This window comes from Sarcophilus harrisii, chromosome 2 (assembly GCF_902635505.1).
Source record: "Sarcophilus harrisii chromosome 2, mSarHar1.11, whole genome shotgun sequence".
In the NCBI taxonomy this organism is placed as follows: Eukaryota; Metazoa; Chordata; class Mammalia; order Dasyuromorphia; family Dasyuridae; genus Sarcophilus; species Sarcophilus harrisii.
This window is the reverse complement of record NC_045427.1, coordinates 246,089,100-246,104,259: the sequence shown is the minus strand read 5'-3', so window position 1 is coordinate 246,104,259 and position 15,160 is coordinate 246,089,100. Positions and strand designations below refer to the sequence as shown.

At 40.2% G+C, this 15,160-nt stretch overlaps 1 protein-coding gene across 1 annotated transcript; it reads left to right on the top strand.

Moving 5' to 3' along the window:
* The first annotated feature begins 1,585 nt into the window (after positions 1-1,585).
* Positions 1,586-2,863, top strand: NPBWR2 (neuropeptides B and W receptor 2). The gene has a single exon (XM_031949493.1). It carries the CDS (start codon positions 1,619-1,621, stop codon positions 2,687-2,689), a length of 1,071 nt encoding a protein of 356 aa, XP_031805353.1. The 5' UTR covers positions 1,586-1,618; the 3' UTR covers positions 2,690-2,863.
* Positions 2,864-15,160: the final 12,297 nt, after the last annotated feature.

Genomic DNA, 15,160 nt, shown 5'->3' with positions numbered 1-15,160 from the left:
TCGGTAGACAGGTAGAGCAAATTGTCCTGGAGTCTTTCTGCCCCCTGGAACACACGTAGCTTGACTAATAAACTTTAATAAGATGATAGCCTGGGGTAAGAGCATAGATATAAACAAATACACAAACAGACACAGATACACACACAAATACACAAATACGGTCATAAAGAGAAACCTGACATATCCAGGTACACAGAGACACAAAGGGACACACCCACAGAAACACAAACACACAATCACAAATACACTCTTACATTCACAGACACAGGTACATACACACACACACACACACACACACACACACACACTCAGTTGTTACATTTAAAGAGAAGTCAGCCTCAGGTCCCAGCCTGAGCAGCACGAACTTCTCAGTTCATTTGCTTGTGGATGCTCTGATGGCAAGTGTAATCCCCTGGGCTGCCAGCGTCATCAGGGCTTAGAGACCCTCCACCTCCGCCTGCGTCTGCAGAGAACAGAAGACTGGGCTCAGACTCGGAGATACTGGGGCTGTGGCAGTGACCAGGAAAAGCTTCAGGTAAGGAGAAGGAGCACTCACTACTCAATTTTTAGCACCAGAGGCTGAGGTAAGAGGACATGGGAACTGGACTCTTCAGGCACAGACTTGCAGGGAGTCTTTGAGGACTACAGGAGCCAGCTCTGAAGCAGGTAGGCTGTGTAGGGACTACATGTCTCTACTACGGGAGTTGGGTTCCCACCAGTCTCTTTTTGGGGTGAGGAAGCAGGGCAGTGATTAGGAGCTGGCATCCACTGTGACAGCTTGACTTCCCCCCCACCACAAGTGTATAATGGGCAGCATGCTAACTATGCCCTTCATCCTGAGTTTGGCCATCCTTAATCCCTAAGCCACAAACTTTTCTCTCAGGTCTCTCAAGTCTGTGCTGTTTTGTCTGTAGCAAAGGGACAAGATAGAGCCAGTTTAGCAAGGGAGGAAAGTACCCCCTACCCATGGTTGCTTAGACAGTCTGGATGCCTGACATCCCCACTGTCAGCTTCTATTTTGCTGGACAGCGCACTTCTGCTAACACAATGTCTCTGTTGCTCAGATTCCCTGTGGAATGTAATGATGACCCAAAAGGAGAAACTGTTTCCACAGGGGAGTGTAAGGTCTCTACTTTAGCAGAAGCAATGGTGAATATCAGGCTATCTTTGGGGAGCTATAGAAAGTGAATTACTCAGAAGGGAATGTATCTTCACAGGGGCTGGAGGGCAGGAGGCTTGCCCTGCGTAGCCAAGGAGAAGGGCTTAGAGAAGATTCTTCACCTGTTTGTGGATTTCTCTGGACAGAGAAGAACAGAGCAAAGCAGGAAAGTGACAGTGATAGAGGGAACCATGCAAAATCCTATGATTCAATAGGGAATGAGATTTGAGGGTTCTTGGTGAGTTCAGGTCCTTTCTAGAATTTCTGAAGCTTTATTATGGAATTTTTACCCTGGGAAAGGGACTGATACTTTTACCTGAGGAGGAGGGAAGGAGCATTTGCTGTAATGTCTGAGTAAGATTCTCAAACCTCAAATATTTCTGGTTGTTTTCTTTCCTGATTTCAAGTCCTGAGCCCAACCCTCAATAACAAGCCAATCTGTTCATCCCTCCAGCCACTATGTGGAATATGGGACAGGAGTCCTTAGCCCCATCAGAGGTCATGATACAGGATGACCATCAACTCCAGGCTGGAGACACGGGGATGTGGCAAGAGGACAATTGCTCTTTCTACAACATGACAGGCAGTGACTTTTACCCAGATAATAGCAGCCAATCCAATTGCACATTCCCAGAACAGTCTCTAGATTTCTATATCCTCCTCCCGGTGATGTATTCTGTTATTTGTGCTGTGGGATTAACTGGCAACACTGCGGTCATCTATGTGATCCTCAAGGCACCAAAAATGAAGACAGTAACTAACATGTTCATCCTGAATCTGGCCATTGCTGATGACCTCTTCACACTAGTGCTGCCCATCAATATTGCGGAACATCTCTTACGTTACTGGCCCTTTGGTGAGATCCTCTGTAAGGTCATCCTAGCCATTGACCACTACAACATTTTCTCCAGCATCTACTTCCTGACTGTGATGAGTGTAGACAGGTACCTGGTCGTATTGGCCACTGTCCAGTCCCGACGTCTGTCCTATCGAACCTACCGTGCCGCAAGAACCACCAGCATCTGTATCTGGCTCTGGGTAACCCTCATTGTCCTGCCCTTCTTCATCTTTGCCAGTGTCTATACCAATGAACTGCAGATCAAGAGCTGTGGGCTAAGCTTCCCTCAGCCAGAGAGGTTCTGGTTCAAGGCCAGTCGCATCTATACCCTGGTCCTGGGCTTTGCTATTCCTGTTTCCACTATCTGTATCCTTTACATTGGAATGCTTCACAAGCTGAGGGCCATGAGCTTAAACTCCAATGCCAGGGTCTTGAACAAGGCCAAAAGGAAAGTGACCATCATGGTCATCATTGTCCTAGCTGTGTGCCTCCTGTGCTGGATGCCTTTCCATATGGCAACCATTGTGGCACTAACTACAGACCTACCCCAGACCTCCTTGGTCATTGGCATTTCCTATTTCATTACCAGCCTGAGCTACACCAATTCCTGTCTAAATCCCTTCCTCTATGCCTTCCTGGATGACAACTTCCGAAAGAGTTTCCGAAAGATGCTGGAATGCAGAACAACCTGAGCAAGTGGACCCAATTCCCCCACCATCCCCAGTCTCACTTTCTGTGAGCTCCTCTCAAGAGTCTAGACCCAGCCTGGTTTTGAGCAGTCCCCCAGTCTCTATCTCTTGTCTTTTTTTTTGTATCCCCAGTACTTAGCACAATCCCTGGCACATACTAAGCACCAATAAATGTTTGTTGATGTGACTTGCCTTCCATGTTTCCACCATTTTTGTGACTTAGGGCCCTCCTAAGGAAAGGTTTCACGGAATCACAAAGGAACAGTGAGTGTTCTCATTTCTTTTGCAAACAGTCCTGGGTTTTTATGTCACATTCCTATGTTGCCACCTGCTGAACATATCTAGGACAACAGCCCAGATTTGAGGGTACTCTAAGTCCTGGGACAAACTCAAAAATGTCCAGTTCTCAAAAAATTCAAAGTCCATGCCAAAAAGATTGACCTGGACAAACCAACAGAAACAAACTCTTCCCCACCAATCAGCTCAGAGAGAAAAACTCAAAGAGAGTAACTCACAGTAACTAGTTCTGATAGGCTAACTAACCCTAGATAGATCAGAGTAGGCTGAATGTCTCTCCAATCTGCATAGACTAAAACAGGAAAAATGACTAACCAAACTGATCATCCTGGAACAAACCAGGGCAAAAACAAAACAGACCTGGACAGATTGATCCAAGGTGAAAAGAATAGCATGAGAAATTAGGTCAGATACTTTCACCATTGTTTCTAGAGAAAAGTCTTGTGAAACAAAAACATCAGGAAGGGAAGAGTAGTAATGCTGTTTTCTGAAGCCCATAGAATTCTTGATTTAGGGTCTGGCTGCAGACAATTGTTAACCGTATGAACCTGGGCAAACCATTTAATCGCTGTTTACCTCAGTATCTTTGACTGCAAAATGAGGATAATAACAGCATCTACCTTTCAGGGTATTTTGGAGGAACAAATGAGATAATACAAAGTGATCAGCACAGGGCAGAGCATATAGTTAGCACTATGTAAATGCCCCTTCCTTGCCCATGACTAAAATTTGGACACTGGATTTATCTTATCCCCAAAAGATTAAAAACAAGAAAATGGGGGCACAGAACAAGACCAAAGAACATTGTATCAAGAACTGTATATGTGAGTGAACATTCATAGAAGTATTATGTGTATGCGTTAAGTCCAAGAAGCTGTACCATTTCCACAAAGAAGTAGCATGAAGCTGAGGTTTTTATGAGACCTTTACCCCACCCTTCCTATCCTTAACATGGCCTGTGCTCCAAACATGGCAGGGAAGATTTGAGAATGCAGAGGCTTCTGAAGGAATCTTTTCTTCATACATATTGCCTCCCTACCCAAGAAAACTAAAGGATGTTCCTGGCATAATAGTTACCACATTGTCCAGACCCGGACTTCAGGAGCCCCAGCCCCCCCCCCCCCACACACACACATTTGCTCTTGTGACCCATTCGGCTGTGATCCCCACATGGTGCCTCTTCTCTTGCTCTCTTACCACCGCGTCCCATGACTATAACTTCATTGCCTGGCCCCCAAACGCAGCGTGTCCTGGTTCCACCACCCACCCGCTGCTCTGTCCCTCGGCACGTCGCCCAGGAGGATGGATACCAGGAGCACTGCGACCTCACGGGCGCGCCAGGTCGGTAAACTGTACCCACTGCCCTCCCACATACGGAGATTGTGGCCACTCGTAGTCATAGTCGTAGGTCCCGGGGATTGAACTAAGAACTAAGGGAAAGTGTGAAAGAAACCAGAGTGCCCCCGGCTCGAGTGACACTGCAAGTAAAGGGGAGCAAGTAGCTAGTAGGTCATTGATGGGACCTTGAACATCCAAGAAGTAACAGTGACCGTGGCTGGATCGAGAGGTGCCATCTCTCTACTGAGAACAGCTGGATTGAAGGTGAGAAGGCAGACCACAGGCAAAGCTCCCGAACGCGGAACTCTAGGATCCCCTCTCCCCAGGAACGAGTTTGCGAACTTCATTTAGTGCTTAAAGCTCACTCTCCTCTCATTAATCCACTCTGCCCACTAATCCTTCATTAACACCACAAATCTCTCCCTCACCCCCGCCCAGGGCTCACTGACTCCCTAAGCTTTTTACTACCCACAAAACCTCATAATCCCAGGCTTCACTGACTACCCTGAATGATAATCTTTTTGGCTCCCGACCAGGACCCTTTCTGCTCCCAACAGCAGCCAAGCCCCTCTCAGAGTGGTCCCGGCTTGTGTGTAGGGCCCCGGCGCCCTCTGGTGGAAAGGGTCCCTCACAACCGATGGAGATCAATGGCTAGACTCGTGACTATGCAGACTTGGTACACCTCCCGGGGTGAGCTTTCATCCCATGGAAGAACAGAAGCTGGGCAGAAGGAAACGAAGGAAGGCAGCGTGAGACCAGGAAAGGGGCCTCCCTCAGAGACAGGAAACTCTCTCCAGAAGGGCTAAGTTCTGAAGGCTGTATGAAGGGGGAAGTGCAGAGAGCGGGAGGCTTATCACACACACGGGGGATCCGGGTATTGGAACCTCCAGGGGTTCCCGGCACAAGGAACTGGCCATCCACCCTCCAAGCCCCTGCTGCAACGAAGACGCAGGCACCTTCTAGGGCTCCAGGCGAAGGCTTGAGTGCTCGTCCTCCTTGAGAAAGAAGAGAAAGTCTCCTCCACATCGGTCTTGTCCTAACCCAACTACAGCATGCCCCAAATTCTAAACACACACACACACACACACGCGCGCGCGCGCGCGCGCGCACACAGAGCCCAGCGCCACCTCACCACATACGCATTGCACCAGTTCATCACATATACAGTTTCTGGTTGCCTCAGAAACTCTCCCCCACACAAAGCCCCACCCACTCATATAGACCCCCTGCACACACCCAGATCTAGACCCCTCCCTCAGTGAACACGAGCAGCCCTCCCTCATCATCCCTATGTATATGGTATCCAATCCCACGCAGCCTCCACCCTCGGATCAGCGCACACACACGCACACACACGCACACACACAGAGTGATACATACCTCAATGACCTCATAACAGCATTTCTAACATCCAACCCCATACACACACCTTCTTTTGTAGCCCCCTTCTCAAATACACAAATAGTCACAGACACAGCCCACAGCCCCTTCTATATATACAACTCTTAAATACATCTTGCCCTCCAGTACACAAGTTTGTTCCCACACACAAAAGAATACATAGCCTCCCCCCACATCCAAACACACTCAAAGAGCTTCGACACCTATCCACAGACACACATTCTCAGTCCCACCTTGTATCTGCATACTCACCACTCACACAGTCTCCTTCTATATTTAACACAAAGGCTCATCCCCCCAGTCCATAGGCACAATAAAACAACTTGAACTCGGTCCATATATACACATATACTGCCCCTAATTCTTTTTCATCACCCAACAATATGTGCAGATCTTGTCGACCAGCCTCAGCTCAGAGCCACATAAGCTGAATCACATGTGTAGATGTACTCAGACAGCTGCCAATCCTTGCTCATCCATCCTGCATGTCACCCAGGGCCATCTCTAATCGTCCCGGTCAATATCTGGCCACTGGACCCAGAGGGCTCTGGAGGAGAAAGTGAGGTGGGTGACCTCCCTCACTTAAATCCATTTCACTTCAAGTCATGGCATCATCTCCCTGATGTCATGGTCCACTTCAAGGAACAAAGAACAGACAACATCCTACATGCACACAGCTCTCAAAAAAAAAAAAAAAAAAAAAAAACAGCCAATAGCCTGATCCCAGTACAGATATACATTAAGTATATTTTCTTAGGACAAATTCCACATAAGCATCCCTTAGCCTTACCCCAGCTTTCTAAAGTACAAATTTGATCATATTGCTACCACTCCTATTGATCAACTAACTCCACGGACCTATTGCCTGCCCTTAAAATCCAATATAACATCTTCTGCTGAGCTTTTAAAGCTCTCTGTGATCCAGTCCCTTCCTCCCTTTCCAATCCTTTTACTTCTTATATACCCCATCTACTCTAAAGTTCAGGGCCATTGGACACTTTGCTGTCCCTCACACAGCATCTCCCAATTCCAGGAATTTCCACTCACTGTTTCCCATGCCTGGAACTCCTTCCTTCCTTATTCGTACCTTCTAAATTCCCTGGTTTCCTCCAAGCTTCAGCTAAAATTTCATCTTCTGCAAGGAACTTTTTAAGGTATGTTCATATTTGTGTCCTCTCTCCGATGATTATCGTCAGCTTATCCTGTATATATGTTTGTATATAATAATTAGCACGTTGCCTCCCAATTAGACTGTGAGCCCTTGAAAGCAGGAACTGATTGTTTTTCCTTTGTATCTCCAATCTTAGCATAGTGTCTGACACATAGAAGAAGTATTTGTTCCTTGAAAGACTAGAATAAGATAATAAAAAAGAAAAAGAAAAAGAAAAGAGAGAAGCAGAGGGGCATCCTCTGTATCAAGAGGAAAACTTGTTTGTCCTTCATTCTCGAAGAGTACCAGGACATCTGAAAAGTGATGCCATGACATGCAGGTGAATTGGATTTAAGTGAGACAGAGCTGTGTAAAAGGAGGGTTACTATTATACAGAGAAGAAAGAGGGAAAAATCACTGAATGTTTGGGTTTGAGTAATAGATATGGGATTCTTTGTAGAGAAGAGGACATTTGACAGTCTCTGGAAGATATGGTGCTTGTCCTCCAAAGACTAATGATGACAGTCACATGCATGCTATCAATGAGTGATCATCCAGGAAAAATAAAAGAAAATTCAGAAAACCAGTTGTGGCTGGTGACAACCTGCGATATAATAGGGTAACTATTTATTGATCAATATAAATAATAAAGAGATCTGTTGTCTTCCTGGATAGATGTCTGGCATATGACAAACTCTTCTAAGTCTTGGCGAACCTAACAATCATTATTCATTCTCAGTGATTCATATGGAGGCAAATTATATTTCCAGAAAGGACCTAGAAAGCATTGCTAGAAATTAAAAAGTGCTGAGCAAGAAACTGAATGTAGTTTTAAAAGATAGCAGAGTATTAAATAATAAGAAAACATACATTTCCACACCATGCTGCCTAAACTTTAACAATATTTTTCATCTTTTTCATATCTAGCCCAATAGAACCTTCAACTCTGCTTTGATAGTGTGAAGTTTGGATAGATGAGTTTTTGCCTTGTCTCACCTAAAAGCAGGTCTCTCCAGCATTTTCACACCATACTGTGTCTTTTCTGGTTCTGCTTTATGTGTTATCTTCCTCCATTAGAATGTGAGCTATTTGAGCGTAGGCATTGTCTGGCTTTCTTGTTTTTGTACTCCTAGAACTTAGCATAGTGCCTGAGAATAATTGCTCTACAAATTTTCTATCAACTATCTACTTATCTATCTATGAAAAGAACCAGAAAAATGAAGCATAATAGAGACCATTGAGGTGAAAATCAATAAAAAAAGAAATATTCTGATACAAATATCCAACAGAACACATGCACAGAAGTAAAACTATAAATGTAGTGGGGAAGCATAAAATAATATTGATATACCTGCCTGGACATCTCCTAAAGTTCATGGACAAGAGCAGAACAATTGATAAATTTTTGACCAGTCTTAATGAAAGTTTCTTGCTTCAAAAACAATGAGGAGGGTTTCCATTTTAAACAGGATTATTAACAATTAGGATTGAGTATTGAACAACAAAATTGAGTATTGAAACAAATGTAATAGGAATCAGGTAGAAATGATCATTCTCTTAAAATTCATGTTAGGGGAAGGGAAATCTGGTCCTAATCAGGTATGCACACTAGATTTGGGAAGACTGAATCAAAAAGTTCAGAGAAGGAATAAATAGTTCTAATAGAATGGTAAATACACAAAAATGAAATTCTAATGACACAAAACCAAATTATTTTGAAAAGTAATCTGGTGAAGACTAAGTGTAGACTAAGATCTCACATGATATACCAAAGGAAGTTCCAAATGGGTACATAACTTAGACAAGGAATTGACATCATAAAAAAATTAGAGGAGCTAGAGAAAAAATTATCTGCTAGGTCTGGTTCCCTCCTTCCTCCCTCATTTCCTCCCTTTTCCTTTCCTCCTTCTTTCTTTCCTTCTCTCTCCTTCCTTTTCTTCTTATTTTGATTCATAACCAAACAAAGGGAAAAGAGACTCACAGAAAGCAAAACAGACAATTTTTATTACATAAAGCTCAAAAGTTTTACACAAACAAAACCAATGCAACTAAAATTAGGAAGGAAGCAAATAAATAGGAACGAAATCTTTGCAGTGAGTTTTTCTGCTAAAGGTCTCAATTCTAATAGAGCTTGTTCAAATTCCTAAAAATCATAGCTATTCTACAATTGATTAATGAATGAAAGATGTAGCCAGTCAACTTTCAGAGGAAGAATTCAAAGTTATTACAATAATCATATTTTTAAAAATGCTCTAAACCATTAATCACTAAAGCAATACGCTGTAAAACGAGTCTTACTTCTACTTCTATGTCACACTCAACAGATTAACAAAGTTGACCCTCCCAAAAAAAGAAAATGACAACTGCAATGGACTGGTATACTGACCCAGCTCTTCTGGAAAGCAATTTGGAACTGCCCAAAAAGTTATTAATAGGTGCATGCCCTCTGACATAGCATTAAAACTAGTAGGTTTATACCCCCAAAGAGAAGTAAGAAAAGGGAACTCATATGAACAAAAATATTTATAATAGCTCCTTCTGTGGTAGCAAGAATTGGAAATTGGGGAAGAATCATCAAATAGGAGATGACTGAACAAGTTGTAATATCTGAATATGATGAATGCTACGGCTCTATAAGAAATGATAAAGGGAATAGTTTGAGAAAAAGCTAAGAAGAATTGGATGAATTCATGCAGAGTAAAATGAGTAGAACAGGAAAAAAGTTATACAGTAAACAGCAATATTATAAAGAAAAGCTTTTCTGAAAGACTTGGGAACTGATTGGTGCATTGACCAACCTTGATTTCAGAGGTCTCATGATAAAAAATGCTAACCTGCTCTTGACAAAAAGGTGATGGAGTCAAAGTAAGGACTTAGAAATATTTTTAATTTGTCCAATGAAGGAATTTGTTTTGCTTATCCACACACATTATTAACAGGAATTTTGTTTTTCTTTCTCAATTAGGCAACCAAGTAGAAGAGTGGATAGAGTGCTGGATTTTAAATCAGGAAAACTGAGTTTAAATCTGGCCACAGACACTTAAGATAAGTCAATAGACCTCTGTGTGCCTATTTCCTCATCTGTTAAAAAAAAAAAAAAAAAGATAATAACAATGCTTACCTTTTATAAATGCTTTGCAAACCTTTAAGCACTGTAGAAATGCTAGCTGTCATCATGAGAGGCAACAAGATGAGGAAAAATGCTAATTTTCATTTATTTAAAAAATAAAGATAATAAATAAATTATTTCAAAGAGAGAGAAAATGAGAATTTATATCAAAAGACTTTATATGTATAAATAGGGAGTGCAATGACTATCTTAGATTTTTGAAAGACATATACAAACTGACAGCAAAGGCAGGTACTAAAGATGAATTAAAATTAGTATCCTCTTAGAATAAGGTCAAATAACCTTATTCTCAAATGAACAAAGGCTGTCAAAGAATGCTAAATAAATAAATAACAAAGGATTTTTTTAAAGATATATTTGGACTAAGAGGCTTCATTAAAGTAAATTTAGAATCAATGTTCAGAATGGGGCAATTTAAAGAGAAAATGGCAAGAAGATAAAACTCCTAAACTTTTTCTCCTGTTCGCTCCACCAAGAAAGCCATTTTTGCACTGGGAAAGATAGAATAATGAAAGGACATTGAAAGGTGTTGTCAAGATATTACAGATAAAAATTAGCTAAGCAAGTTTTAATACAGTGCTTTGGTTTGATGTATAAACACCTATTAGTAGTTTCAAAAAACAAGACCAAAAATCTCAGTAAGAAAAGTAGGGGAAATTGTGTCATGTCTTGTTATCATAAATGATGTTTACATGTTTGCCACAATGATTGACTGTTATCTGTATTCCAAGTATATATTAATCTCTTTTCTAGATTAGAGGTGAAAGGAGTCAAAGAATGACTCTCTGTACTCTGGGTTGTCAGAGATGAAGCAGGGGAAGCTTGGGGAGAGGAGACAGAGAGAGGGGAAGAGGGAGAGAGAAAGGGTAGGGGGAGAGACAGAGGGAGGGGAAGAGGAGGCAGGAAGGGAGGGGGGAATTGAGAGAGGAGGGAGGGAAGAAAAGAGAAATCTGAGGTGAAAGAAAGGAGAACTGACCCTTGTTAGGATCAAGCAGAGGAGGAATGTTACAGAGAGAAGAAATGGAATACTTAAGACCAGTTGCAAATAAGAATTTAAGAGATTTGAGGCTTTTTCTAAAGAGGAAGAAGTTAAATGCTCCAAGAAATGATGCAATAGAACCACAAAAGCCATCAGATAAATATTATCCAATAAGGGTTAGAAGAAATTTTTTTCGAAAAAAGAGTGACATGAATTGGTGATTGATTCCTTGATTGGGAACATTGAGGCAGCTATTTATCACCATAAGAACCAGAGAAAGGTCTCTTGTCTTCCCAGGGTATGTATCCAAGAGAATTTCCCAAGACTATTGAAAATGAATGATAACTATGCACTTTTGGTGATTCATGTGGACATAAATGATCCTGCCAAAAGAAATCTAAAAAGGATAGCCAATGATTATGAAGTCTTGAGGAAATAACTGAAGGACATAAGTGCATACATTGTTTTTCTCACTGTTGTCCACTGCAAGCAAGGAGTATTGGTGAAAAAAAATTTAATTTGGGAGTGAACATAAGTCATATCTTAGTACAATTTTGACTTCTGGACCAATGCTTAAAATATAGGGATATAGGGATGTCAGATCCCTGACCAGAGATGTAGTATGAAAAAAAAAAAGGTTGGTCAGAATGTGCCTTACAAAGCTAACCAAAAGAGATTTCAGGGGAAAAAAGGAGGGGGGGGGGAATTAAGGAGGGAGAAGACTGCTTATATCTGTCCCCAAACTAGATTATAATACAAAGTAACCACAATGAAGGAAAAAATATTGACACGTGTTCACAGAAAATAAAAGCCAAGAAAGGAGTGAACAGCAAAACCCAAAAGGTCTATATACAAAAGCTAGGAAATAAGTAAAAGAAATTAGAGGTTCCTAAACCAAGAAGACATATTTGTCCTAATAATTGTCACTAACATTTGATGGAATAAAATTCATGACTGAATCATGACTCTAGATGAGAATGCTTTATTAAAAAAGTCAAATGGGGTGGGGATAGAATATTGTAGATTCAGAAGATATATAAGAACTAAAGCAAAAGAAACATAATAAAAACTATTTAGTTGAAAGCAAATAGAAAGAGAAACAGAAGTCACTAGTGTACTATGGACCACCAATGCAGAAAGAGGAACTAAATTAAGAATTTTGCAAACATCATAAACCTGGTATAAAGGTAAGATATGGGAGACTTTGACAATAAAAGTCACTGACATTAATATAGTACTTTAAAGTTTATAAAGTGCTTTCTATCAATTATCTGTTTTGTCAATCCTCATAACAAACCAGAGAAGTAAGTATTACTATTACTATTATCCTCATTTTGTTGATAAGGAAACCAAGACTGAGCAAATTACTTGCCCAGGATCATATAATCAGTAAGTATTGGAGGGAAGATTTGAATTCACATTTCCCTCACTCCAAGTGTAGCTCTTTAATCTACCAGCCACCTCTTTTGAGAGCTCTGTCACTACCAAAGATGAATAACTTTATTTACCTTTTTAAAATTCCTTTTGATAGTTGGTTTGGTATTTGTTTGGTTGGGGGGTTTCATTTATTACTAACATTAGCTCAGCTTAACAAAGGGAAACTCTATTCTAGTTTGGATTTTCATTGACAGGATAGAATCAGGTGGAAATGATGGAAATCCTAAAGAAAGGTCGCCACTCCCTCTTAGAGTTTGTTAATAAAGAAAATCTGGACATAGTCTAACATGCATCCTGGATTTTGAGAAAGTAAGTTTCAAAGTGTTCAAAGGATTCAACAGGTTAAAATGCTATAGGGAAAGTCAATCCAGGAAGGATAAGAGATGCTCAAGAATGAAATTCTGAAGATACATAGGAAAATAATTACACTGACAAAGAAAAATAAAATTTGCCTGAAAAGACTGAGGTGGATGCACAGGAAACTTACCAACCCATTTAGATTTTAAGAGAAATATACAGAATATGGAATCAAGACCAGATCACAGAGAATTAAAAGAAAAACATGACATGGCCCTTTACAAATAGTAGCAGGAATATAGATTAGTAATAAGGTTTCCCCTATGTTTCTTTCTAATGTTGTACAAATTAATTAAATTCTAAAGTGGCATTGTCCTTGGCTACTTTGTCCTCTTGATGGAGGCCAAATGTTTGCAGGCTAAGGTAATTAGAAGATTTTCTAGTTTTCCAGAACCTTCCAGAATTTAGATTTTGATGGTATTATTTCAAAAAATGCAGGTTCATTTCCATTCCACAATGATACCTCAGAGGACAATATTTGGTAAAGAAAACAAAAGCTAACTAAGAGTTGAAAACTTCTGCTTCCTTTCTATCATGTTTTCATTGACTTATCCATTCTGAATAGATCATCATCATCATCATCATCATCATCATTTTGTCTTCATTTTATTAGTCTTCATTGGGTATAATACATCCTTAAACTACAGCCCAGCATTTTAAACCATAACCCAGAAATCTAAACCCCATTTTCATTTGTCATCTTCTGAAATAGCTGTTCACTTGAAAAGTCACTGTTCTCTTCTGAAGTCTTTACTTTCAGTCAGTAGCACTGAGAGAAACTCAGTTCCTAAGTGATTAAAGTTATCAATTTCTTTCCTAGAACTGAATAACCCCTAGCATTGATTTCCAGGTTCCTTAATGGTAACATCATTTCTTCCTAAGTGAATCATCTCATGGGGATTGTGTTCATCAGATTTCATAGCACTGTCCCAGATATATGCCCCCAAAAGATAGCAGAATGCTCTAATGTTTATCAGGTTGACAAATAGCTGCTCTCATAATTCTCAGAAGGGAGTTATGACACATCACTACATATCTTTTCTGTTGATGACTATCTCTGTATATCTCTTTTTAAGAATAAATTTTATTTGATTTTCAAATAAAGATCTGCCTTCTCTCTCTATCACTTCCCTTTTCCATCATTAAGAATTCAAGAAAAATAAAATCCTCTAAATAGTATGTATATAGTCCCAATGTACAAAAAAATAATGATAAAATCTGGACCTGTCACTTCTCTCTCAGGAAATGGTTAGCATCTTCATTATCAATCTTTAAGAATCATAGGTGGTTATCATGTTGATCAAAGTTCCCAAATCTTTCAAAGTCATTTATCTTTGCAATACTGTTGTTATTGTATAAATGTTCTAGTCTGCTCAGCTCAGTATGCATCAATTTATATAAATTTTCCCAGGTTTCTCTGAAACTATTCTTTTTCATCATTTCTTGTAGCACAATATAATTTCATCACATTTATATCCTGTAACTTTTTTGGTCAATCTTCAGTTGAAGGAGTCCCCTTCAGTTTTCACCACAAAAAGAGCTACTTATAAATATTTTCAAACATATAGGTCCTTTTCCTCTTTCTTTAACCTCTTTGGGGTATAAACTTTATAGTTGCCAAAGGATAGTTTAATGTTCTTCAAACCTTTTTCCTCCAAGGCATCTGGTAGTACATTATATTCTTTAAAAGAGTCTTGTTCCTATTACATTTCTCCAAATGTTCAGCTGTCTTTCTTCTTGTCCTTCATTTTGTCATAATCTTCCACTTCACATCCTCCAACCACAGGTTAAGACTCTGCTTTTTAGAGTAAAGAGCCCTTTTTACCTTCTCTCGTGGGAAGACCAAACTGCTTAGTTTTCTTAGTACTTCAGAAATATTAAACATAGTGCATTTTCTGTTGATTACTTCAAAATGCAAAAGCTTCAGTCCTCTGTTCTTCCTTTCAATAGCTCCTGTGATTAAACCTCACAAATTCTCATTAATGACTCCAAAGGACATAGGAAGAAGACTTTGAACCACACGATAAAAAAACAAAAGATACAGTTTCAGAGGCAGCCAGATAAGAAGAACAATTTCAGACATCATTATTTCTTCTGTATCTGCATTGAGATACAGTTATCCCTTCCCTATACAATTTAAATATATTATGGGTCAACCTAAGAAATTGAAAAGAAAATTTAGAGGTATTTTGCAGAAGCCACAGATGACACATGAAGGCCAGCAGACAATACAGAGCCTATGATCAAATACTTAACCCAACTTTTATAATACAGTAAACACCTCACAAAAGAAAAAGGAAAAAATTCAGACTTCTTTTCTGGTACAAAGGGAGAACCAAAACATTTTATGCAGATTTTCCAGATCTCCAGGAGAATGGGGAGAGT

Coding starts and splice junctions, on each gene's coding strand:
- NPBWR2 (XM_031949493.1), top strand. CDS start 1,619: ATGTGGAATATGGGACAGGAGTCCTTAGCCCCATCAGAGGTCATGATA.